Below are 27714 nucleotides of genomic sequence, written 5' to 3' on the forward strand. Positions count from 1 at the left end.
AATATTTAAATTCAGTTTCTGACTTTTTAAAGTTTATTTTTAATAGAGATAAATTTTGTTTAAATTACCTGGATCTGATCATGCGGTGGTGCTGTGGTAGTGTTGTCGCCTCACAGTAAGACGCTGTCCGGTTCGATTCTCAGCTAGAGCGTCTTCTGTGTGGAGATATACGTGAATGGGCGTACCTTTGTTGAAGGTTGTGCGTCAGGGCTGGTAACTCGGCACGTAAAAAATCAACTACCAATCATTAGCGGACCGGAGTTCCGCTGTGGCGACCCCTAACCAGGAAAAGCTGAAAGACACAAACAAACAAACCTGGATCTGACCGTACACAAAAAGCATGATAAAATTATGGTTAAAATTTATAAAAAAGAAGTCCAGAGCAACAGTTATTTGGATTACAGCAGTATGCACAATGACAAATTGAAAAAGAATATAGTGAACAGTCAATTTGACAGAATAAATAGGCTTACAGATGAAAACAGTTATTTTATAGAAGAATGTGAAGCTTTAGCTAATAAGTTTCAAAGGAGAGGTTATCCCATCTGACTGAAGAAGCCATGACTAAGATGATAGCCAAAAGAAATTTGGAGTGTTCTGTTAGTGTAAGAACAAAGAAGGCTTCCACAGATTTTTGTTTATTTTGTATCTTAGAGAATTCAGTAGATGAAAACAGTATTAAAAAGATTATCAATAATAACTGGAAATTTCTGAAGAACTTTCAAGAAACTAGTAAATTAATAGGGGGTAAGCCTATTTTTGTAATAAGAAAAGCAAATAGTTTAAAAGATTATGTTCATACTAATAGAAAAATATTAGTTTAAATAATAATGGTATGGTTAAATGCAATATGTGCAATTATTGTAAGCATATGCTGGTAGGGAATCAAGTTTACATTAAAGCTAGGGATTATACTTTCAAACTGTTAGGAAGTTTTAGCTGCAAGTCTAAATTTGTAGTTTATGTAGTTTTATGCAGTTTATGTCAGGCATTCTATATAGGTAGAAGTGTTCGGAGTTTTTATTATAGACTTTATGAGCATTTGAGAGCAACAGACAAACTTGACCTAACTAATGCTTTGGCAAGGCATGAAGTAGCATGTCATTTAAATACGAAAGTTGAATTTAAATTCTCTATAATAGACAATGTTTCTAATTAAGATGGAAGCTGGGATGCAGAAGATGATTTAAACTGGAAAGAATATTGTTGAATACGAGTGCAGATCCAGGTATGAATGATAAGGAAAATTTTTTTAGTAGTTTTGAATAAGAAAGGGTTAAAGCACTGATATGTTATGTTATGTGACATTATTGAAGGTATTATTTAAATGAAGTGATGTCTGTTATGCAACCAGGTCTGATGAAGTTCCTTGAGAATGAAAGCGCTTGCCGGTTGTATATTAAGAATTAACGTTTTCATATTATTATTTTTGAGCCATTTTACTTTGTTTTTAATTTTATTTTTGATAGGTGTTAGAAGACTCTCACTACACACTGAAAAAGTGTGCAAGCACAGGCTAGCTAGGGCAAAACTGCTGCAATAGTCACTCATAAACAAAAAACATTGATTTTACAGTACTGAGATACAATGGAAGGCATTTCTCATCTACTCACTTTGCTGTTACATAAAGCAGACATGAGCAGAAATGTTGGAGAAAACAAACAATATAATAACAAAACTGTTTTTCCATATACCAAAACTACTCCCTGAGCTATTACAAGAGAACAAAGACTTTCAATAAACTGAAGCACAAATCAGTAGGCATTTACTTTTGAACATTGTGACATCCTTCATTGCAAAACAGTGAAACAAAATGAAAAATGACAATCCCAACTGGTTGTAAAGGCTGATAATGTGCTCCAGGAAGCCATTTGTTAGCTGGTTCAGAGCTGCACTACAGCTGAACAAATAACTGAGTGGAAATAAAGTATTCACTGGTTATAATGGAGTGTCCACAGAAATTACTCAAAGTTTTAGCAAATAAGATATAGAACTATACCACTGCTCTATGTCATATAAAACGTCATCTACAGATACACTTACTAATGGACAAAAAAAACATTGTTCTACTACCAAATGACTGTAACTAACATTTTTGGTATCAAAGGGCTAAAGAACACCATTTTCATTTTATTTGTATGAAAAAAAAATTACAACACACAAAAACTGAATGAATTGCTAGAATAATTTAAATCTGCCAATACACACTGATTAGTGAAATAAACTGCTGGTCTTGACTACCATATACTACTTGGGCTGGTGTGTCCGAAGTTACTGTTTTACCAGTTGGAAAATGTAAACAGACTAGTGTTCTCCAAGTTGTAGTAAACCCCAACTGTCTCTAAAAGTGGTGATTGACGTTACAGCAAAAAGCTGTACTCGCAAATATATTCAGATGATAAACCATGTTTGTACAAATAGGATTCAATAATTTAGTTGTTTATGAAAGGTACAATACACTTGAGATTTTAAAGCAAGCAATACAAATATACTGAAATAGCTGTCTTTTATTACTACAATAATATTCATTACCTTGACAACTAGAAACTGGTGTTCCCATGTTAATTAAACAAAGTGCACACCGAGGTAGTGGTTTTCGACAACCTGGGCAACTGGTGACTTTGGATTTGGTGGGTGAACCACTTACACCATACTGACTAAATCCTCGGCCCTGATGAGGTATTGCAGAACAGCTGTAAGAAATAGACTTTCCACAGAAATTGCAGCTTACAAATACCTAAAACAAAAGCAAAAGTAAAACAATTATTCTAATATACAAATGATGTACTGTTATGAAACTACAGCTGTGACAGCATATTTACTATGACAACAGATTTTGAATTGCCTCTTGATAGACCTAGATAACCATCGTCTACACTCTTCAAGCTCTAAGCCTTGTACTGCAGGTTCAAATCACTTCAGCAATGAACACTTTCCCCAGGCTACTGCACTCCCATCCTACCAATATGCTTTTCCTCTTTTCTCTCTCTTCAGATTTCCGAGCATATAGATCAGGTGCTTAAGCACCTACATAAAAATCCTTCCTCCATCCTTCAACAGTTATCAACAGAAGGATGATGGCCGGTGGGTTTCTTGAAGAAAATGGACAAGAACCACCTAGATCTATCATTATGCTAAGTGCACACATTTTGTACTGAAAATGATTTGGTCCTTCATCTTCAATCTCTAGAAGAGACTCCAAAGCACAGCTTTCTGGGTGGTAGGGCAGGGTTCCATGCAAAATGCTGGCCCCAAAAGGAAGATCTTTTCGGGATTCCACATCCAACTTGAAGTATAAAGAGAAAATTAAGTCACATTTGCACAAATATTGTACATAGAGGCATTCTCAAATACATCTTTGGAGGTAGACAAGGTTATCGAAGAATGAGCGTTTGTGCAAGTAGCTGTTTAGTATACTTTTCACAGCAAAACTGAATACTTTCCTTGAGCAAGTGTTCATCATACTTCATGTGGCAAAACAGATATTGGCACCACCTTACCAGAGTCAGTTTAGAAATTCTCTGCTCCAAACTGTTTTGTTGGAAAGAAATTAAAAGTTAATTGCTTTTTTTAAAAACTAATTTTGTTTTACACAAATAAAATCTGAATCATCTATGAACATCTAGACAATGCAAAAGGCAGTCCCCTGGGCCTGGGAATAATAATTTTGTCCAAGTTCATCTCTGCGGCCATTTTCTGCATAAAAGAGGAGCTGGTTTGCAGCATCAGTCCTTCCTTATAGTAAATCAAATGAGGACTCACTACAGAAAGTACAGTTGTGTACACTTACCATAAATGTAGATGTTCAAGTGTATTCACTGTTGCAGTCATTACATTTGGGTAATCTGCTGGCAGGTTGCCCTCAGTCGGCCTGAATAACAAAGTCTTGGGTCATGCGTCGGGTGCTGTCTCCTCTTCCATGACGTCAGGTCGTTAGGGGTATAAAACATGCCGCTGATGCCATTTTAATCATTTTGTCTTGCCCCAGATATCAGGTGCCCCCCAAATGGGGAGCAAAAAAAATATATATAACTATAAATATATAAATGCACTTTAGAAAACATAAAATTTACTTTCAACTAAAAGCAGGCTTTTGAGTATAGTGAAGGAAAGAAAAGGTACAGAAAGGGGGCTGGCGGGTGGGTAATTCAGACTGCAAAAGTGAATACACTCGAACATCTACATTTATGGTAAGTGTACACAACTGTACTATGTTCTTCGTGTTTCACTGTTGCAGTCATTACATTTGGGTAGAATCCCAAAGCTATGGATGGGAGGATGGAACTAAACAGCATTAGAAACAGCTACAAGGACCCGCAGGACTGCGGGAGGTAAATGGTAATGCTTTGTGAACGTATGAACTGAGCTCCAAGTAGCAGCTTCTAGAATGTCTCTGGTAGGGACCCCTCTGAGAAAAGCTGCTGAAGTAGAGGCAGCCCTGGTGGAATGGGATCTGATCCCCGTGGGCACAGGTTTACCATGATGCAAGTAGCAGAAACGAATGCAATGGCTTATCCATTTAGAAATAGTCTGCTTTGATATAGCCTTCCCCTCTGATCCAGCAGCAAATGCCACCAGTAGTTGCTCAGATTTTCTTAGAGATTTTGTCCTGTTTAAGTAGAATCTTAGTTGTCTGTGTACATCCAATGAATGCAGAATCCGCTCCCCCTTGTTCTGCATATTTGGGAAGAAAGTTGGCAGGTGAATGGTCTGGTTAAGAGCCACAATGGATACCACCTTAGGCATAAAAGGATTTTTGAAAAGAAATTTGTGGGAGTCAGGAACCCTGTAATATCTGTCTGGCTTACTAGGAGCCGGAGGCAGGGAATCAGGAGCCATGCTTGATTCCGAGAACACATCATCAACAATGTCTAATACAGGAGGTATTGTCAAAGGCCTATGCTGAGGAAGAAGAAGAAAATCCCTAAGCCTCTTTTTTGATTCTGAGAAGTCATGACTCTCCCAGTGAAAATGTTCCCTTAAAGTATGCAAAGTCTCTCCAAAAGAGTAATCCTGCGGAGGAGAAGCAGAAGGGATGGATTCCTCTGCATCAGAGGCCTCATAAGGTGGAATAGAAACTTCCTGATCAGAAGAGGAATCAGAAGAAATGGAAACCTGATCTGAAGATTCATAATCAGTGCCTTGCCTAGGCCTCTTAGCAGGGGGGGGGGGGGGGTTGGGAACCCCTGATCAAGGTAATTAAATCCTCAGCAATTTTGATCATTTGTTTTTTAGGCATAGGGGGCCTGAGCACATGGCTCATGCGTCAGTTTTTTAGACATAGAAGTTGGTTTTTGCCTTGTTTTTGATTATGCCATCGGTTGTTGAGGCCTAAAAACACCCTCAGAAGCCGATGCCTGCTCAGAGGCTCCGGACCCATCCAAGGGAGAGACATCCGCGGGTTCAATACTTGCAGAATCTCGCAGCATACCGGACTCCGAATGGGTCATGGTAGAGGCCTGCAACTCAAAAGTAGCGGGTATCAGGGGCTGCGAAAGCACCTCACTGAGTACCGGTGAACCGGCGACTGGCTTAGGAGAAGCTTCGTCTGTTTTGGACCTCGACGGTCTGTCTCTGTCTTTTTCCTTGCGTTTTTTGTGAACTTCGGTAGTCGGATTGCTAACCAACAACATTTCAGGGTAGTTCAATCTTGAACCAAAATATTTAGAAGCAAAAATATACCGATGTTTAATCGTTCGTTGGTTAAATTTAGCACAAAACCGACAGCAAGGCACGTTGTGATCAGGGCCTAGGCAAGGAATACAGTACAAATGAAAATCCTTATGAGATATTTGCTTCCCACAAGTAATGCAATTATTAACTTTTACTGACATCGGTAAGGAGCAAGAAAAAGTTTCCCCAATGGGGTACTTAGCTTTAGTTTGAAGACTTCAGTTCTGAAACTCAAAAACGAAAATTTCAGGAGTCGGCTGACCGGCACTTGCAAACTGCTTCTGCTTCGGGCACCGCGCGGCAAGAAAGACTGATTAAAATGGCGTTGGCTGCATGTTTTATACCCTTGATGACCTGACGTCATGGAAGAGGAGACAGCAATCGACACAGGACCCAAGACTTTGTTATTCAGGCCGACTGAGGGCAACCTGCCAGCAGATTACCCAAATGTAATGACTGCAACAGTGAAACATGAAGAACATCTTGCAGTTGATATATTCATCTGTTTGATGTGATTTCCACAGCAACGACAGTTCCCCGTGATAGGTATTTCAACTCTACAGTAGAAGCTAGTTCAAAGGGAGGCAAGATTAACTTCTGTAATAAAAAAATCAGGTTCCATAGAAGCAGCAGACTAAGTGGAGGTGTGTTAAACAAGATGCCGCTAAAGAAAGCATTTGCGTATTTGAAGTAAAGCTGAAGTATTATAAAGACCTTGATAAAAGTCTGATATGGCCAAATGATGGACTTTGATAGAGCAAAAGTTAAGACCAAACTTAGATAAGAGTCAAAGACTTGGGATAAATAATCTAGAACACCCGGAACAGAAGCTGAAAGGGGGATCGAGCCCATGTAAATAGCCCATGTAGTATATCTAAGCCAGTTTCCTTTTTTTGTTTTCATTTCATTCCTGGGTAGCACTTGAAATCTTGATTTCAGAGGAGACAGTAGCTGAAATCTGGCACCACTTGGTTCTAGGGATCCAGTGAAGTATTCCCACATGGAACCTTGTACTGGATTCCAAAACTATGGTGGCTCCCCTCAGGCCTACTGCTATGAGGCCTAACTGAGCCAGTACCGAAAAGTATTAAAGGATAAAGTTCACTGCATTCTGACTAGGTGCAGTTCTCCTGTGAAGTAAACTGACTCAGCAAATCTCTGCATCTAGGATGTAACCCATGAATGTTAGATTCTGCAAGGGCTTCAACTGTGATTTTGCAGTGTTCACTGTCATGCCTAGGGACAGCAACACAAGCAGTAAAGAGTGCATTCACAAGACTTTCTAGCACTGGTATGGCCAGGAGCCAGTCATCAATATATGAAGAGATTTTGTCCTTCGGAATCTTTGGTGAATCTGCACCAGGGCACTGGATTTGGTGAACACCCAGGGGGCTGTGGTGAGACCAAACAGAAGAGCCTGAAATGGGTAATGACTTCTCCTACCTGAAAGCATAAAAACACTTTAACCATGTGCACTCCTGAATAGTGCACAAGACAAAAACAATTCAAAAGAATCACTGCATAGCTGTGTAAATAACCAGTGAGGTGACTGCTCAGTTTTTTGGAGCTGTATGCAGGCGTGTCAATTTGTGGGCATGGTCTGTTTAAATTAGGCCATACACATCATGGACAGTACTTCCATTTGGAAGTTGCATATTATGGTGATTTAGAGATGCTCATACTGCACAATCTCTGCAAAAGGTGTAAGTGGTTATTAGCCACACTGTACTTATTTCAACAGGGAGAACTGATTTCCTTATGGAGCAGACTGCATTTAGGCACCCTATTCAGTTACTTATCTACCGAACTATGTGCCTACCCATAGTCGATCTAACTGCAAAATAGATCATTCACAGATGTTTGTCAGACAGCTTTAAAGGGATTCAGAGGAATGCTAATTAAGCATGTCTCTGAATCACATTATATCTGAGAAAAGCAACTCCGCCAAACTTGAGCACAGTAGACTTGTCAGCTGTGATAAATGTTTATGAGTAATGCCCCTTGTCTCCATGTGATCTAGCTTTATAGCTGTAAAAATAATAAACACAGTATGTAGATTCTAACCTAATCTCAGAATATTATGTAAGAAGCATTACTTTTACGTAAGGTTCGACATATCTCCCCATACATGCTATAGATAAACTCGAGGCTACCTCTGAACTCTGCAATATGTTATTATAGTCTAGTCTCCACTGTATAGACCACCGTTATACAGAAAAGCGATTATCTCCTTCATCACTCCTCTTAACGCCTTTAGCATTCTCTATGAGGTGAGCATACCCTATATACTGCAACAACAGCTGTATCTATATATCCCCCCCCCCCCCGCATAACAGACACTGCTATCCAAAGCATACAAATTATGGTACAATACAGAAACCATAAAAGCTAGAGTTTACACCTTTTGAAATGAACAAAGTGGGATACTTTTTTTATGGAAACATTAAATTCTGCAGGATAAACCATACCCACAACCAGTGCAAAGGATTGGACTGCATTGAATTGACACATCTATTTATGCAGTACTAATCTATGAACCTATTTTTTTTACGTAAATGAAAGCTTAGTCTTGTAAAAACTGAGTTATTTCTATTGCTTTATATAGATAATACTATATTTCAAATAAAAAAAAGCCTTTTATGCAATGATTAGTGGAATTATAGGACATTTTTGCCCAAAAATCTCAGGATATTTTCTGTTTTTCATGTTTCTTCACAGGATGCAACTGTTCAAACAAGGATTGCTCATGTAACGAGGGATAGGTGTTAAAAGCCAGAAATACCAGACTACACAGAATCCTTAAACATTCGTCAAATTTAAATTTAAAACATTAAACATTTGCAACAACCTGAACACCCAATGAAAATCCATTGCATAAAAGTACCATCTTTCTTATTAGAGAAACTTCTAGTGACTGATTTCTTTTCCAGGCAAAGTTAAAAAATCTACTGAGACATTGAATACATGAGAATATAAGTCACAACAATTCACACAGTTATAAATCATTACTTATTCTAGAAATTAAATTAAATCATCTATAAGCATCCTATACTTCAATGTATGTATCTATAGCCCTCAACCTCTCAGAATATGACAGAATGTAGACTTTGTATTTAGTAAGTAAATCTCTTCTGTATACATACCAGCATTTTAGTGTGTTCCATCAAGAATTTCAGTTACATGGCACATGATACCTCAAGCAAATTGGTACAAGAACATCACTGCATTGAATTGACACATCTATTTATGCAGTCAACTAACTGTAAGATATCTTGAAAATACCAGTTATAAAAGATATGTTGTATGAATATTTTTAAATGTGAATTTATTCCAAAACTCGTATGTTAGGTTTTACTTACATTAATATTAATTTTATTATCTGGAATGCAACATTTAAATGATATAGATGAGCAGCAATACAGTTTACATCAGATGCATTAACAGCTTTACACATTTTATCACCACCACCACCACAAGAAAAAATACCCCATCTTGGAAACAAAGATTAAACAAGAATAAATCAAATATATTTGGCACCATGAATGAAAGGCCTCTACCCAAGCAATACCAATATGAATGATGATCTTCAATCTTTGTTCCCCAAAGCAAGTCAACAAACCAATAATGAGTCCATTTCAAAAGGGTCCCCCTCTACACCAAATCTTGATAATTTAGAAATTAATCTAATGTGATCCAAAATATGAAAGACAAGAGAAAAATCAATTATCTTAGACTTCACTAACATCATTATTTCCTTGAACTAAAAGAAACCTGTACTTAAGTAAACCCAATAATGATTTATTCATTATTTTCTCAAGACAGGATAAAAGGCTAAAAAGTCTATAACATACAACATCATCTATCACCTCATGCTGGTCCATGAAATAACAACCCCACCCCCTCAGCTCTTCAAGTGAAAAGAAAAAAAAAAAAAAAACAAAGCCAGTTGGTATTTTTGTACCAATCAGCTTCTTAGAGCAGCCACATTTATGGCTTCTCACCTCTTCAAGTGATGAGAGAAAAACGTTATTTTTAAAACTGCTACAGCTTAAAACATACAGAGCACTGAAGTGACTTTCTGTACCAGTATTTCAGTACAGAAAACAAGAAAGTCTCAATGCACCCTAACACTATGCGCCCGGGCGGCTGCCTCCTTTGCCCCACTCTTGCCAAACTACTGTGGTTCCCCTTCCTCCAATAAATAGGAATTTCAATCTTGTTTAAGCTCTTTTGACAAATCATAGCTAAAGTTCCACAGAAATTATCAAATTTCTGTTACTAAGTTCATCACAGCCCAATGATTTATTTGCTTTAAACTTGTGTATATTTGATTTTTCAAATTGAGGTATTATACACACTTGATGGCCAACAGTAATCACAATATTGCATTGCAAAGGATTATTCACAAACATATATTTATATTTTTGATGTTGATTGTATGCCTCATTCTTTTTGGTAGGTGGTAACATAAGCCTGCCATTGTACTGAATGGCAAAAAGAACTGCCCAAACATTTGTTTTTTTTTACTTTATTAATATACTTAATAGGGCAGATATATTGTCTTTACTGTCTTGGACCAATTTCTTTTCTTTTTCTATAGTGAATTGCTGGGCACTAATTGTTATTGCTTTACACAGTTTCTTACATGTTTTAATAACTTTTTTGTCTGATTGAGTGTGCTGAATTCATGTGATGAAATCTGCTGAAGACTACAGAAAACACCTATCTACTGCCAGCTGTTTACCCCAACATCTTCATCATCAGAAGGCGAGGTCACATGATGTGGAATGAGGAATTAACTGGCAGCAGCTCAGCTTAATAAATTTAGTTCTGCCAAAGTAAAAGCTGTATATTTTACAATCAGATAGCCTACTTCACATGGCGATAGCCTATTTACCGCAAAAAGAAACAATAAAATAAGTTCTTTGCAAATGACCTTTAAATGCAAAGAAATTGAGATTAAAGCAATTGGCGATGACATTTGAGAGAAGTAATCAATAAAAGCATGCTTAGCTGTGCTTTCTATAGATACTGGCCACACTTGTAAATAACAATGGGTTTTGGGTTTGCACTAATCTTAGTGTTCAGAAAAATGGGAGAGTAGAAAATGCCTTCACAAAATATTTTTGTGATCACTATAACAGCAGCTAATAAATAGGAGGGAATTTTGAAGTCAAATTAAAATAAGAGGCAGATAATTATAGAGCCACTGGGTTTAAGAGCACAAAACAAACAGGGTTAGTACATAGGGTATATACGCTTTTCTCACAAAGCCGTTCATTACATGGCAGAGGTTGTTGAAGTTGGCATTCTAAAGAAAATTTTGAAATGTTTTCCCTTCTGAAATAAAAATACTAGTCTCCAGGAAGCCCCACATTTCACAAGTAACTAACCTACTCTTGTTCCCATGACTTTCCAGCATAGATACAAGCCTTTCTTGCTTCCAGAACCTAGAACTTTAAATAGTCAAAGACAAATAAATTTAAATAGAACACAATGAAATAAAACAGTATACTGCAATCAAACATCTTTAACTCAGCTTCTTCTCTGTTCAGACAGAGTAGCCTCAAGATCCTCCAAATTGTCAAAGGACACTGAGAGAGAACACCAAAACTCCTGCTGCTCAGAAGATAAGCTCATGATGGGCCAGTGCTGGTGGTCAGTGTTTCAGACCTGGTGCCAGACCATGTACTAACCAAAGGCATGATGGTGCAATGGTGTGAAGAGAGACCTGAGAAGGATTAGTAGGGGCTTCAGACTGAACTTTCTAATAGTGCACTCTTATGTATGCATCTCAAACTTGCAGCACACAAACTGCTGCTTTAAGTCCAGAACCTTAGGTAGAACGCACAACATGGGAAGACCAAGTGGAACTTTCTCAATGGAACCTTGCTAGCTTTCAGAGGCTTTGCGGCTAAACTATGCAAGAGAGGTCTACAGTCTCGAGTAGCCTGATCCATGAAGGGAAGTTTTCCCCAAGGGTTCATTTCCCTTTACTGAAACCACTACCACAGAATAAACAACACTAAAATGTCCCAAAACACTGTATTTTGGTGGAAGCAGCTCCAGTGGACTCTTATGTAGGGAGGCCTTGCCCCACAGCTCTTAGTTAAATATACTAACTCCATGGTTGTACAATCATGGAGAAAGGGCAAACGCCTTGCCATTACACATAAATGCAAGCATAAATTCTAACAGTCAAATAAACTGAAAAAAAAAATCAAACTTAATTAGAAAATAAAAGGGGTGCATGGTTTCCCTACTGTGCTTTTTTAATAAAAGTGACTTTCAGTTTTATTTAGTCAGTGATAGTGGTGCCAATGAAATTTGGCTTCAACAAAACAAGATTTGTTTCACAACAGAGCAAACCTTGGAATCGGACTAGTCAACTAAGGGCTCTAGGTGATCAACTGAAGATGGGAAAACACAAGAATCTCATGTAGCTAAGAGTGTGCCTCCCCTACCCCAAGATCCTTAATGAACAACTGGTTCAGATTCAAGCCCTCATTAGTCAAGGATGAACTCACCAAAACAGGGGCTCAGAGGACTCCTAAATACATTGAAGAGGTTCATGCCTGGATCTGGCCTCATACTGCCTTTACTTGCAATGATGCTTTTCTATATGTGTGTAGCTATGAGGAAGGACACTCCTACCAGTTTTCCCTCGAAAAACTCTCAATCACAACCATCTCTGCAAAGTGGACAAGTAACTTTTTTCATCTTCAGCACTGAGTGACCAGGATGAATGACCTCTTGTCACCTGTGGTCATTCTCAGCATTGTGCACTTCATCAGAACAATCCAGGCAAAACAAGTGCAGGTCTTGGCTGGTAATCTAGTGAAGACATGGCTGGTAATCTAGTGAAGACATGGCTTATGTATTTGGTGTGTTGTGTCACCACAAAGGTCATTCAGATGTGAAGATATCCCTGAATGTAGGATTCTGCTGAAAGGAAATGCATAACTTTAAATTGCTGAGCAATATTGTTCAACCCAAGGAATGAAAGAGGATCCTCATTGTTAGATTAAAGCATTTAAACTTTTTCTGACATATTAATGCGTGGGTAGAGAGTAGACCAGTGGGAAAATATTGGGTGATGACAAGTTATAGAATAAAAGTGTAAAACTTGGGGTAGAGGTAAGAATCAACACTTAAAATTCTGTGTGTGTGAGATTAATATGTAGATGCTTGAAAAGTAAAGCTAATTAAGGTAAGGAACCTCACAACTATAACTGCAATCATTTGAGCTATGCCATGATGACAAACTTACCAATGTTCATACAGATTGGCTTAAGGAAGAAATTCTAAGTCAGAAATGTAGTAACCAAGTGCACATTGCTATATATGTTTCTCATCTGTATTTAAAAGACAAACTCCTATTGAATGAAGGCATCCTGACAGTTTGCAGTCAGAGTACTGCATTGGAGATGGAAGGATATCAAGGGTTGTATGATGGTTTACATGCTCCACCCTCCCAAAAATCCACAAGTTTCAATTTACTCAGATGTTAATACCATCCAAAATGTCTTCAGAAATTACAGTGAGGATCACAGCTTTTACAGTGAATTACAAGTCTTTTTACGCCGCAATACTCAAAATCAAACATTAACATCAAACCTGCATAAGGATTTTTTGTATGGGTAAAGATCAGTTCATCAGTTTTGAGATTAGAGCACTGATTACAGTTTTTTTCTTGATTGAGGGGATAGTTAGCAATGGACTGCAAATGCCCTCATTGTTGATTTGTCTTCTTAATTATATTTGCTATACTGCATTCACTTTGAATTCTGAATCAACTGCATCTTTTAGGCATTTATGAGGTCAGTAAATGTATGATTGCTTTACTTAATATGCAGTGAACACTGATGAATATACAGTTGCTTTTCCCTACGATGAAAGTGTACCTGGAATTATTTAACCAAGCATTTATATGGGTAAAGCTGTCCTAAAATAAGTTCTGGACTTTGTTAATGTCTTCCCTTATCAGAGTAGTGTGGAATTATCTACATTGTATACTAATTTGATTGGTCCACCTTGATGGGTAGCCTGGTTCCACTTTTTCCCTGAGAAGTAATCTTTACTACCCCTCGAGGTCTAGCTACCCTGGCCATACTACTCAATCAGAAACCTGCCCCGAGGGGATAGAGTCACCAAACCCTAAATAAATCACCGCCAAAGACTTTCCTGATCATGGTATTACTATCATGTAACAAATGTACACACTACTCACCTACTTTCTGCTTTGTGCACTTATTACCTCCTCTCTGCTTTATTTTCCATGTCTCCTCTTTATTTCTCCCAGCCATAAACATAATATTGTAACTTGACATTTTTAAGCTCACTGTATGAGACACGTTTAGTATTAACGTAATGACTCCATAGTTTATTCACAGCAGATTTTTTTCTAGTATGGCTGCTTTTCAGTTACTGAATGTCCATACAATAGCTTTGTTTACGTTGTTCTTTACTGGATAAGACAGACTAATTTACTGATGGAGCATTTCTCCCCAGGCTTCTGATAAATAGAACTATGACAGCCCAGTCAGGCTACCCTGATCAAGACAAGCAATAAATAATAGTGTCTGGATTCCCACCTGAAGTCCAGCACAGCAGTATGCAAAAACACCTCAGTCCGCATTTGTTCTCTAAGTTAACAGTGCTAAATTAGAAATCTGCTCATCTTAGAGATCAAACTATGTTGTGGTGCAGCTGATATTATAGCTTACCAATACATCTGTGAGACTATATACAGGACATACACACACACTCATACTTCACCAAATTATATGCCATTAGCCTTTAAGTGTGGAGCTGGCTAAACATAACTGTAAATATTTAGTCACCTTATATTTAACTTATCTTGCAGTCTCACCCCAATGAAGCACACGGCCCAGCAACAAAATGCAGTAAGAGAGGAAGTGAACTAAAGGGGATTCTCTGGAAATCAAGCCAAACTGACAGACCAATGATGCTTAGTACTTGCATCGACATGTGAATTTTTTCATAACATGAAAAGAAAAAAAAAATGATGGGACAGATGGGCAATCCTCCATCTTATACCAAAAGTATGATGATATATAGGTGCGAGGGTGTCGACTCAGCATGGAGAGAGAAGGATGAAAAGCTCGAAGTCAGGTCAGACATCAGGCCTTCTGTGGAAGAAGTTCCAAGTAATTGCATTTTTTTAAACTGTTTGGTCTAATATTGCTACATACTCACGTGTGCTAGCTTGCACTGCATGTGGATTGTTTTTACTACTGTTTTTGCTACTTTTCTGTAAAAAAAAAAAAAACAAACAAAAAAACCCCACAAAACTGTAAGCCTGTTTCCTACCTTTCCTGCAACTAGTGTTACAAATACAGATTTGCTGTATCCAGGACTGTATGTAAGCTTCTGAGCCCCCCCAAGCCTTTCTGTGTTAGAGGGAAGCCTTCTAGCTCATCAGTGGGAGTGGTAACCACTAGGTAACCTGTCTACCACATAAGGAGTGGTTCTGGCTCAGAAATTGTAGTTATTGGCCGTTTGGGCAATATCTTCCATCTCTCTCAACTTTCTGATTTGAAAGCCTGCATTTGCACTTGTTTCTGTCCTGTAACGCTAGTGCAGATACAGATTCTTAGTTTTAGCACTTAAATTTGCTTATTCATGCTCAGCACTTGTTCAAAACTTGTAAGCACTAAATAAGCTACTAATTACTATAGCACTCAATCTTCCTCATTACCTAGAGGAAAACAGTTTTTGTACTTACTTTTTTCACTTGCTTACAGAAAAACAGCTCTTGTATTCACTTTCCTCACTTATCTAGAGGAAAAAAGTTTTTTTATTCAGGCATGTCCAAAGGTCAGCTCCCAGTGTTCTCTCCTGTCTATCTGATGAATCTGGGCATCTTGAGGCAATGTAGATATTGTCTCGTACACAGAAAACCCTCTCCTCCTACCACCCAACACTACAACCTGTGAGAGATGCACTTATCTAGCCAAACTGGAGGTAAAGCTCTCTCCAACCAAGACTGAACTTGACAGTCATGAGGAGAAGGTAAACATTTGCACCACACCACACACCACATAGTCTCACTAAATCTACACCACCAAAATCCACACATAGTAACACAAAAACATTCGCAGAGGCTCTCAATAATAATCTGTCTAAGCAACAGACACCTCCAAAGCAGAAATGTAAGCAACCTCCATCCCCCAACACAACCCAAATGACACATAGCCCAAAGACTCAGTGTGCCACTCAACCACAGCCAATAAGGCAAAACAACGTACCCAACACACTAGTCATAGGTGACTCTATAGTCAGGCACACTGATGTCCCACTCACCAGGCTAAACAAGGAGAAGGTTACTGTCAGCTGCCTGTCGGGTGCCAGGATCCCCTACATAACCCACGCACTCAGGTCACTCCACAACAAGTACAAATATGACTCTGTCATTGTCCATGTTGGTGTGAATGACTTGAGATGTACCTCTCTGGACTACATGAAAAGAGACATGGAAGAGCTCTCCGATCTTGTAGCCCAGGCAGGTATGACCCTAGCCCTGAGAAGCATTCTGCCATTGCCCAGAATGATACCGCAGTACAAGGACAAAATGATTGACTTCAACAATTGGCTAAACTTCTGGTGTCATTCTAAGGGGATCCAGTATCTGTCTGCTTGGGATGACATGGTGGACAGACCACGATGCTTTGCCACAGATGGCCTGCACCTGTCACCCATGGGATTCCAGATACTGGCTAAGGCTCTTGCTGCCCCTATAGTGCCTTTTTTAGGCAAGGTTCACATAACAAATTCACCACCATAACAGGAACAGGCAAGCAAAAACTGAGGGTAATGCTACTCAATGCTAGAAGTCTAAATCTCAAAATGCACTCACTCGAGGCACTCCTTAAAATGGAGAACATCGATATCTGTGCAGTGACTGAGACCTGGTTCAAGGCTCCAGAGAGCACCCCTGCACTACCAGGCTATAACTCATACCACACTTTTCGGCCATGTAACCTGGACCGAAACACCAAAGGTGGAGGTGTGTCCATATTCATTAAGGATATCCACACCTCCAGGCTAGTTGCTCAGCATAATGCATCCGAGGTTATCAAAGAGCAACTAACTCTGGGCAAAACTGCAATCCAAACTGTAGCTTGCTACAGATCCCCCACCATGCCCCAGGATTCCCACTCCTCTTTTCTTGATGTACTGGAAAATATTAGGGTTCAACCAAACACCCTAATAATGGGCGACTTCAACTACCCCACCATTAACTGGGAAAACTACTCGTGTACCAAATCCTTTTGCTCAACGCTTTCTGGAATTCATAAACTCCAATGCCCTGGATCAACTTATCCACACCCCCACCAGGGGTAACAGTATCCTAGACCTAGTCATTACCAACATGAGTGACCAGTGTTCCACACCTGAAGTCAACTCCTCGTTGGTCCGATCCGACCATAAGCTAATCACCTTTGATATCCACATCCCGCCCCCACCCCCCATTAACGAAACCACAGTAAACAATTTCTCCAAAGCCAACTTCATGCTTCTTAAGACAGAAGTGGTGAACTTCATGACACTCATGCAGATGGACAATGCAGCTACAACTGCTGAATCCTACACAAATGCACTCTATAAGCACTTACAAGAGTGCATGGATTGTGCTATCCCAAACAGAACCAAGACGCTATCCACCAAAAAAAGGAAGCCAATCTGGTGGTCCCCCTGCCATAAACAAACTGTACAACAGAAGGAAGAAACTGTTGCAAAAGAGAGTAAAATCCCATGAGTGTAGGGGCTCCCTGGTCAGCCTCAGCAAGAAGATGAGATCCCTTATAAGATCCTTCAAAGCTAGCTACGAAAACAAAATCACCACTAATTCCAAGGACAACCACAAAGCATTCTACAGCTATGTCACGAATCTCGATGGCAACACCCAGATCTGCTCTGAGTTACAGCACAAAGGCACAAAAAATACAGAACCAACTGATATTGCCAACATCCTGGCAGATAGGTTCAGTGCTAACTTTACCCCCTCTTACCCCCTAAAGGGCCCATATCTATACAGGAAGAATGCAGAGTCCCTGTAATCACAACTACACAGGTAAAAGCTGCACTCTCTAAAGCCAAAAATACAGCATCCATGGGACCGGACAACATCCCAGGCTGCGTTTTACATGAACTTCAGAACAAACTGGCTCCCCACTTAAGCACCATGTTCAATAATAGCCTTGCAGCAGGCTTTATGCCCACTGAATGGCACACAGCAAGTTATCCCACTCCACAAAGGGGGAACCACCACTGATCTCGGGAACTATCGACCTATTAGCCTGACGAGCCTGGTCTGCAAGTCCATGGAACGTATCATCATGGAACTCATTAACACAAACATTGGTAACCTCCAAACTCTGGATCCCACCCAGTTCTGGTTTGTGAAAGGCAGATCATGCCTCCTGAACCTGATTGACTTCTTTGAGGCAGTCACCAAAGCCGTAGATGAGGGTAAGGTGGTTCACACAGCCTATCTTGACCTCGCCAAGGCTTTTGATACCATCCTCCCTTCTGGAATTATAGCTAAACTAGGTATAAATCCCTACGTCACAAGATGGGTTGCCAACTGGCTCACTGACAGAACCCACACTGTAAAAGTTGCAAACTCCAAATCTGACCTCAAAGCAGTGACAAGTGGATACCTGTTTGGTATCTACGTCTCTGAAGTACAGGCTAACACAGAAGACCTCTGGCTAATGAAGCTCGCAGATGACTGCAAACTAGAAGCAATAGTCAAGTCCCCAAATGATGTGGACATCCTACAGAAGGGCCTCGCTGAGACAGATGCCTGGTGTCAGAACCATGGCCTCAAGCTCAATGCCAAAAAGTGCAGTGTCATCCCCTTTGGTAAAAGCTCTGTACCCATGAACTAACACATAGGCAGCAATCTGCTTAACACCAAATGCGTGATAAGAAACCTTGGGACCCAGGTGGACAGTAGTCTCTCCCTTGATAGTCAAATCGCCACAGTAGTCAGGAAGTCCTTCTACTTGGCACACATCATAAAAGGGTTCTCATCCAGGAAAAAAGAGGTCATTGTTCCCCTCTACTCGACACTCATTAGACCCATTATAGAGTACAATGCCACTTTTAGAATGTACCTCACAAGACACCTGCAGCAGCTGGAAAGGTCACAGAAGTACCTCACAAAGAGGATTACTGGCCTCAAACAAATGCCCTACACTGACCGCCTCAAAAAAACTCCAGCTTTACTCCATAGCATATCGCCTACTCCGAGGTGATCTCTGCCTAACATATAAAGCTATGTCAAACCCAGAGCTGCTGGACATGCTACACCTAAAGAAATCCCAATCCATCCGAGCTACACACTCTAGGGACCTAAACTTTGTCACCGCAATAAACAGGACATGCTGAAGGGATTGATTCCTGTCCCAGAGATTTCCCATACTCTGGAACAGGCTACCCATCTATGTCAAGCAAAGTTCTTCATTAGCACTCTTCAAGAAAAATCTTGATGAGTGGATGGGAAATAGGAAATACACCCCAGGGATCACTTTTGTGTCTCTGCTCGACAGTGGCACAGGAAATAACTTTCTTGGGTGGCATAAGCCAGGGAACCTTGTTGGCTAGGCTTACGTAGGCCCTTGGACCGATAGCCTAGTATCTACCTATGAACCTATAAGTACTATTAACCGTGAATAACAGAATGAAACCTAAGAAGAATAGATGAAGAGAAGTAACTCTCAAAATGAGATAAAACAACTGCTTACTGTTATGCTGTGGAATGTTACACAACAGTATCATAATATGTCTTCATGTTTGTCTTCACAGTATGTATGTTTATGTACAATACTAAACTAAGCACCCATGGACTAGGTGGAGCCTTCACCTAGTACCTCCCCACTGAGTTACATAGTAACCCACATCTAGCCTTGGCAGTACTACCCAGATGTAGTGCTTACTACACATGTGAATTTTAGACCTGGCAGCCATGGAATTAGCCCTAACCAGACCCTCACTCAATTTGTCTAATTATATCAAAATCCTATGCAATCTGAAAACCAGTCAGAAGTAGTCTGCTTGAATACAGGTGTTTCCAACAGTTCAAATGTAAAAAGAAAATAAGGGAGGGGCTGGGCATCATCAGACTTTGAAATTGAAAAAAAAAAAAAAAAACAGGCAAAAAACTACCTTCTGCAATACATTTGGCAGAATTTACACTCCCCTGAATCCTAAGGATGAAACCAGAAGGATGGCAATTGCATTTTTTTGAAAAACTTACCTTTACTGCTATTCGTCAATATTATCTTATTTACAATATTGACATGCTTGTAAAGAGATGAGGTTCATTAAAATGCATTTTTTATTTTTTCTTATTGCTGTTATTTAACATTAACTGAAGCTTTTAATGAGTTACCCTTCACAAATTTCACGTACTTTTTACTATATCTTCTGTACTTTAACAACTTTCTTCTTTACATTATGGTATTCTTTTTTATATATTTGTTACCGGAGTAAGCCCACTGGACACAAATGTCTCTTTTCATGGGTGACCTGAGGGCTCTGTCTGGTTAAGTGATTTACTCAGAGTCACAAAGAAGGTAAACGTCAGTGGAAGGAATCAAACTATGTACCCTGGACTACAGGAAGCAGCTCATTAACAGCTTGGAGCCTTCATTCTCTGCACTAACTGCCATTATTATAAATTACATAACTGTACACTTTCCTGGGCATCTATCTAACCACTTCTCAATACCTGGGAGAGCATTTAATTAATTAAGAAAAGTATATTTGATTACCTAAACATACACTTTTTTCCTGTGGTGAAAGATACATATATATATATATATATATATATATATATATATATATATATATATATATATATATATATTTATGTGTGTATGTGTGTGCGCACGCGTGTCTGTGTGGGTCTACTATACATGATCGAAATTTCACAAAGCCAAATCCCATATGGCTGAGATCATATGATCGACTTTTGAAATTTCGATCATGTTAAAAAACAAAACAAAACAAAAAAAACACTAACCTTCACATTGCTAGCAAGGGGGCAAGCCCTCCCCTGCACCCCCCCCTGAAATTTAAATATACCAACTCCAAGATCGTACTACAGTGTGGAAGATGGAAATCTTCCCATTCCGCACTGTATGAAGATGTTTGGTATTTCAAAACTTGATCATATGGTCTTGGGCTTTGTGAAATTTCGACCATGTGTAGGGGACCCATATATAGATATAGATATATATATATATATATATATATATATATATACATAAACAATTCCAGGTAAATCCTATTAGCCACTCCTTTCCCCAAGAGTTACAGACATTTCTACCAATATACCCCGTTATTTATAGTCTTCTCATTTAATCTTCTGCTCACCATGTCCCTTTACTCGTGAATGCAGTGAAGCCTAGCTCCCCCCTCTCTCTACACAAAACCCTCAACTTTCAAACATGCAACAATACCCAGTGAACTACCTTTTGATAACTTAGTGCTGAAAACTCTATTCTCCCAAGACCGATCTTATATACCGATCTTATATTTTACATATCTCCTACCTCCATCTACATATCTTCTTTATCCATCACTGTCCTGCACCACTGTCTAAATCTCACAAATTTCCCATTATCAAATTCTCTGTTTAATGATTCAATATAAAAATAGCATTTCCTTTACTAGTCAATCCAAAGGGCAGCACCCCTTTTTAATACATAGCATCTAAACTGTACAATTCACTGTAGACTACACACTTACACCTTGTTTTATATCAGCGCACATCACCAATCTGTATTATGCCCTTGTTCCAACTAGTAATACATCACCTAATCCTTTCATCTTCCTAATCATCATGGGGTATAGAGTCTCAAATATTCCTTAAACTTACAATATGTCACAGTGTCCAGTCAAATTAAGCACAGCAAGCACAAGCTGTATAAACCTTGTATTTTTCACATCTTCTACATTCTGACTGTAATCATAATCAGACACAAACAGATTATATGCCCATCAGGATTAAGCAAACCCCTCCAATCACAGCAATCTCATTTATACACAGTCTTATCAAATACTTAAAACCATTAAATCACCTTCCCCATTACTGCTCCCCATTGAGCATAACAATATCTAGCATTCATTCCTCACAATTAGTCACACCTGGCGGAAAAATAAAACCTGGAAATACTGAACTTGTCTGACTTTGTTAAACTTGTACTAAAACATATGCCTTACTTCAAGTCATTACTGTTTGGAAGAAGATTACGGAGAGGGGAAGATGAAGGAAAGAGGTATCGGCAAGTAAAACAATTTTTGTTCTAAATGGTATTTTTATTAAATATGACATAATGCTGAACGTTATACAGTAAAGCATTTTCAGTTACTTTTAACAATGAAAGAGATACTAAAGTAAATAAGTGTCCTTTTCCTTTCTTCTTGTTTTGTTTTAAGAAAAGTAGGCACTGCAATGCAAAAAGAGAAGAAAGCCTGGAAAATAGCATGTTTAAGATAACAGTCTGCAATCTTGAGTTGCTGAGGTGAGGGTCAGGTTGAAAAAGTATGTAGAGCATGATACAAGTAAAACTGATATGCCTTTTCTTACTTTTGCAAAGAGGAATGACTGGATTAAGTCCTTTGGCTCGATCTAACAAGTTTAAGTGAAAGCAAGAAAAGAAAAGAACAATGAATGTAATAAAAACGTTTTCCTTTAGCAAATAAATGTTCACAGTGCAGCACGAGAAAGCTACTGTGCATCTGGTTCTCATGTTTCTATGGAGACAAGCTGATAACAGAGAAATAAAAACAGAATACTTTTTCTTTCCATGGCTAAAACATGATGTTTTCTGAAAGCATTCAACTTGTTTCCTCCATCTGGTACAGGAATAAAGATAAGACAAAAACAGACAGTACATAGTGAAAGTAGAAGCACAGGGTGTGCACCATGCACCTTTGCATGCATAATCTTCATTATAGGTCAACTGAAGCCTGTTGAGTGCTGCTGTCAATCTGGGATAATTATTCCTATTAAGAGAGTTAAATTTCATTATTTGAAGATGTACATAGTTTTGTGTGCTTGTATTAGGCCAACAGATTATGGGGATGTTCTGGAGGTGTTTTTTTTTTTTTAGGGTTTTCATTAAAACAAAAAGTCTTGTAAGATGTGACATAGGTTCAAATGGATATGACAAAAAACAACTTTATAAAAGATCAACCTGCCAAATATTAGTGCATGCATGCACGCAACACAAAAGCTGGAACTAGACATTTAAAAAAAGCTGTTACACATAATAGTTGGGAATAACAACTTCTTATCATAATGGCAACATTTTCCATATTATCTTTGAACATGAATGGTCTCACAGTATACAAAAAATAGAAAGAGTAGTGAACTAAATTAAGAAATGCAGAATGCAAATAGCTGGAAAGAACTTAGCATGTGAATTTGATAGAGAAAGGATTTCAGGTTGGTTATTCAGTGGAATATTTGGGACAAAGGAAAAGGGGAGTGCTGATATTAATTGCCAGAGGAGCTCCAGTAATGATAGAAGAGGGAGAAAAAAAGATAATAATGTAGATCTGTAGTAGTAAGGCGCTTCTGGCAAGGAAGGAAGACTATGCTGCCATGTACTTACATTCCACCTAAAACTGCTACAACGGAGCTTAAGAAAATTATGGGATAAATAATCAGCTTGCAGCAGGTGGGGACTGGAATTTGATTTGCAACTATGATGATGTATCTTGGGGAAAGGAAAATATAACAAAAATGGGTAATTTTTTTAAAGAAATTTATGAAAATATTTTGTATGGAAGATGCGAATTCAGTAGTAGTTCAGAAAGAGTTTAGATATTTTTTCCGAAGGTACAAAAACTGGGCTAGGCTACAAAGAAATTATATTTCACAGGAACATGTGCATTTAATTGAAAGTTTTGATAAACATCAAATAACTATTTCAGATAATACGTCAATAATAACTAAAATAAAAATACAGGGTAACAAAATCAAAATGAGATACTGGCCATGGATGCATTTTAATGACCTCAGGGGGGTCTTGGTAAGGTCATACCTTTTTGAGAGTAAATCCATGAGATAGTCTGTTATCCATTTAGCTAGGGTAACTTTGGAAACTGACTGACCTAGGCGATCTGAGGAAAGGGATACAAAACGGCGATTTGACTTTCTAAACTGTTTTCTTCTGTGAAGGTAAAAATGCAGTTGTCTGTGTACATCACAGAGGTATAGCATGTATTCTCCTTTATTGGAAAAATTTGGAAAGAGGACTGGTAAATTAATGGATTAGTTGATGTTATTTTCAGAAGTCCTGTTAGGTGGATGGACAGAAGAGCTCTGTTTTGCTAGCTCTTTCTTAGTGGCTGACACCACCACCACCATAGCATCAAGAGGGAGTCCTTTGTTCCAGTGGGGTCTGTCTGAGGGTGGGCCAAAAACTTGTCAAGGGTGCTTTGGGGATGGGCTCAAAAGTATCAGACTCCTTCCATGCCCAGCAGGAAACCAGGTCGATAAGTTCATCCACTGTGGGGGGGGGGGGGGGGTCACCCAAGACATAGATGGTCCAGAACCAAAAGCCTCCAAGAACAATGATTCACAGGAGAAGGACTTTTGGATGATCAAACATCTTTCTGCTTAAAGATTTCTAGAATATCTCCAAAAGATAGGTGATTAGGTGGTGATCGGGGGATCCTCCTCCCACATCAAAAATAAGTGTCTTCCGTGACAGACTCTATAGTCTATGCATCTTCTCTTACATGTCGTCTTTGAGGAAACCTCCTCCTTGGGATGCTCTAGAGAGGTGTTAGAAGAGAGGGAAGTTCCTCTAGTGGCAATGACTGGAAATTAATAGGAACTGGCTGTCCCTTTTGAGTAGGTTTGACTGACTCAGAGCTTGGAACCGATGACGTAAAAGGAATATGATCGAAACATGAGAAGATGGTTCTCTGTGGACAGAAAGTCCACTTTCTACCACCTTGAAAGCCGATGGACCAGGGGAAGCCTCTACCCTCCTCCTCGGAGCAGAAGCTTTGAAGCTTCTGAAGAAGGTAGCTCAGGGCCAACCCTGCATCCGTGCCTCAAGGGGAGCATCAGATCCGAGCTGTCTATGGCCAAAGCTCTGAGAGGAAGAGAAGGATCAGGCAAAATTGGAACCAAGCCCACTCCCTCGGAACCAGTGGCAACATTTCAGCTCCAAGACCTGCTCTGATCCAAGGGTATCTGTGCAGAACCAGTCAGGGAAATCGGTGTGGAGGAGGAAACTTTCCTTGGATCCAATGCCAAACCTCTCTGGGATCTTGTATCCTGGGGCTCCAAAACCACGGGTCAGATCTGAGAAGGAGATAAAATGGACTTTGATGGCACTCTCATGGATCCAGCAGGGGATGGAGCTGACAGGACCCCCATCTGGATCTGAGCTCTGAGGAGTTTTTGCATCATTCTCTCCACATCTGCTTCTGACAGACTTCTGAAAGAAGACCTATAAGACGCTGTGGAAGGGAGCCTGGAATGTTTCTTCATTTATTTATTTTTATTTTACATTTGTTGACCGGGAAAGTCCAACTAGGCTTCACAGAGCCTGTTTTCAGCGGCAGCCAGGGAGAAATGCTCCAGATGCATGTCTTTAGAATGTGGGAGGAAACTGGAGCACCCGGAGGAAACCCACACAAGCGCAGGGAGAACATGCAAACTCCACATAGAAGGTACCCCAGCTGAGAATCAAACCGGAGAACCTCTTGCTGTGAGGCGACAATGTTAACCGCTGCACCGCCCACCTGGATCACTTCATAGTCTGAAATAATTGTGCAGGCAAGGAGTGTGAAATAGGTTTAGCTAAAAGCTCTGGTGTACAGCTCCTATGAGAAATACTGGGCTTTGGATTCAAAGGAAAGGTTGATGGTCAGGGAGATATGACTATGGGAGCTGACACCTTTGGATCCATGGATGTTTTGGATCTGAGGGAAGGCTGAGAGACTTCGGATCTGGGTATGACGGATCCATGATTCTTCTCATTTTCTCCACAGGCTCCCATGCAGCCCTTGGAGACTTCAGAGGAAACCTTTTCCTGGATTCTGAAGAAACTGCTTTCAAGGTTTTTGAAGGGGATTTGAAGTCCAGAAGTAGTAGGAAGCAAACCTTTCCATATAAGTTTGTTGTCAGCCAAAGCTCTAGGGTTGAATGTACAGCACACTGTACAGGCTGTAATCAAGTGATCGGGTTCAAGACAGTAAATACACTTCTTGTGCGCATCTGACTTGGGGATCTTATGCCCACAAAACCTGTTGGTTTCTCAGACTCTCAGACACTGAACAAGGCTTTTTTTTTAATACAAAGTTGGAAAGAAGCAAAAGTTATTATCAACAATGGTAAAGACAGAAATACATATCAAAGGTACAGAGAATACCAATGATGGTTCTAAAACACTACTAAGAATACTAAAAGAAAATAAAAATATCCCTAACACCAGTGAAAACTATGGAGAAGGATTAAAAGAAATTTGTAAAATTACTAAATTACTAAAGTTTTTAAAGCTTTGACAGAAAATGAAACAAATATTCTTATAAGTGCCTGAGAGTGGAAACTGCATCTAACCACTACAGCAGCAAACAAGATCTTAGGTAATGAGGATGGAGTAGGGAATTGTGGGTAGAGGGAGGAGTTTGACAGCTGGATCCAAAGTCTAGTATATGTGGTTGAGTCGAATCCAAGGATCGGATCCGAACCATTCGTGAGGAAGAATGAAAAGGACAACATCAGATGTTTTACTAACAATTCCATATAGTTACTATTTTGTCATATTTTGCAACTTCTAAAACCTCAGTATTTCCACTCAAATGTCCATTCATACACACAATATGCATGAAAGGAGAAAGTCATAAGGTGGCGATGAAAATTACTGTTGCCATGCACCTCATGGATTTCTGTATACACTTGTAACCCAAAAAACATGTGGTCCACACATTGTTGCCCTCACAAAGAAAAGAGTGCAGGAAGTAAAAAAAAATTAAAGTACATCCAAACTGACATACGAACATTTTATTAAATGTGAGTTAAATAAGTCAATCACTTGTAAGTAATTGATAATCAGGCAATTGGTCAATAAACTTAGTTCACAATTCTTAAAAGTACACCATAGATATAACATTAAAACAATGTATATGTTGTAGGTTTATGTATAACTTAAAATTTTAAAAATATTGAAAAATCTAATTTTTGTACAACAAATATTTCAAATATGGTAGAACATTTGTAAATAGTACTTTCAAATTCATATTTAAAATCTTTACCAACAAATCAAATACCTCAATTATAACTTAACTGCACATAACTTTAACACACTGCTAATGGAAATAGCATAATTTAAATCTGGTGGTATAATGGCTTTCAGTTTAATTTGCCAATACAGTTCTCTGCATTCAAGTTTATGTTCCCAGGGACCACCTCTGGGATTCACAAGAATTTTCTTGAGTACAAAAAAATAAAAAACTTATTATCATTGCATAATGTTTTGTGCCTAAATAGTGCATTATTAGTATTATTGTTTTTTAATTTCTTGTGTTCTGAACAAATCCACACATCTGATATGGAGGAAAGCACTTAACTCACATTTAATAAGATTTTCATACGTCAAATTCAGATGTACTGGAATTTTTTACTTCCTGCACCCTTTCTTTTTGAGGGCAACAGTGTGGACCACACTTTTTGTGTTACTTGTTTATCTGCGTGGTGATCCTCTAACTTTGTTTCTGAAGAAACTTGGTTATAAGGGGAAAAGTGTGTAGGAGTCCCAGAAGCCACCTGTAGAACAGACCATCCCTTCGTGACTGACCTCTGAGGGAATCAGATCAAAGTAGCTGCTGCACTTGGTGTTGAGGTGGGAAGGGAAAAGGCTGCAGCATGGCTTGCCCCAGTAAATGAAAGTCAATGATGCCATTGCTTGGTTGAAGAACAAACTTTCTCTGCTTGTCCACAAAGACACTGGAACTCCACAGAATGTGTGTTGCTACCAGAAA

The 27714-nt window shown here is 39.1% G+C and overlaps 1 protein-coding gene across 1 annotated transcript in view; it reads right to left on the minus strand.

Annotated features, from left to right (window-relative positions):
• The window catches only part of MIOS (meiosis regulator for oocyte development), an 876134-nt gene that overhangs the window by 117632 nt on the left and 730788 nt on the right, over positions 1–27714 (minus strand). The window contains exon 8 of the mRNA XM_044066490.1: positions 2533–2737. Coding sequence (XP_043922425.1) covers positions 2533–2737 — 205 coding nt within the window. The remainder of the gene's footprint in view (positions 1–2532; positions 2738–27714) is intronic.

The sequence above is a fragment of the Protopterus annectens genome, chromosome 3.part1 (assembly GCF_019279795.1).
Source record: "Protopterus annectens isolate FY-2018-M chromosome 3.part1, PAN1.0, whole genome shotgun sequence".
Taxonomy (NCBI): domain Eukaryota; kingdom Metazoa; phylum Chordata; order Ceratodontiformes; family Protopteridae; genus Protopterus; species Protopterus annectens.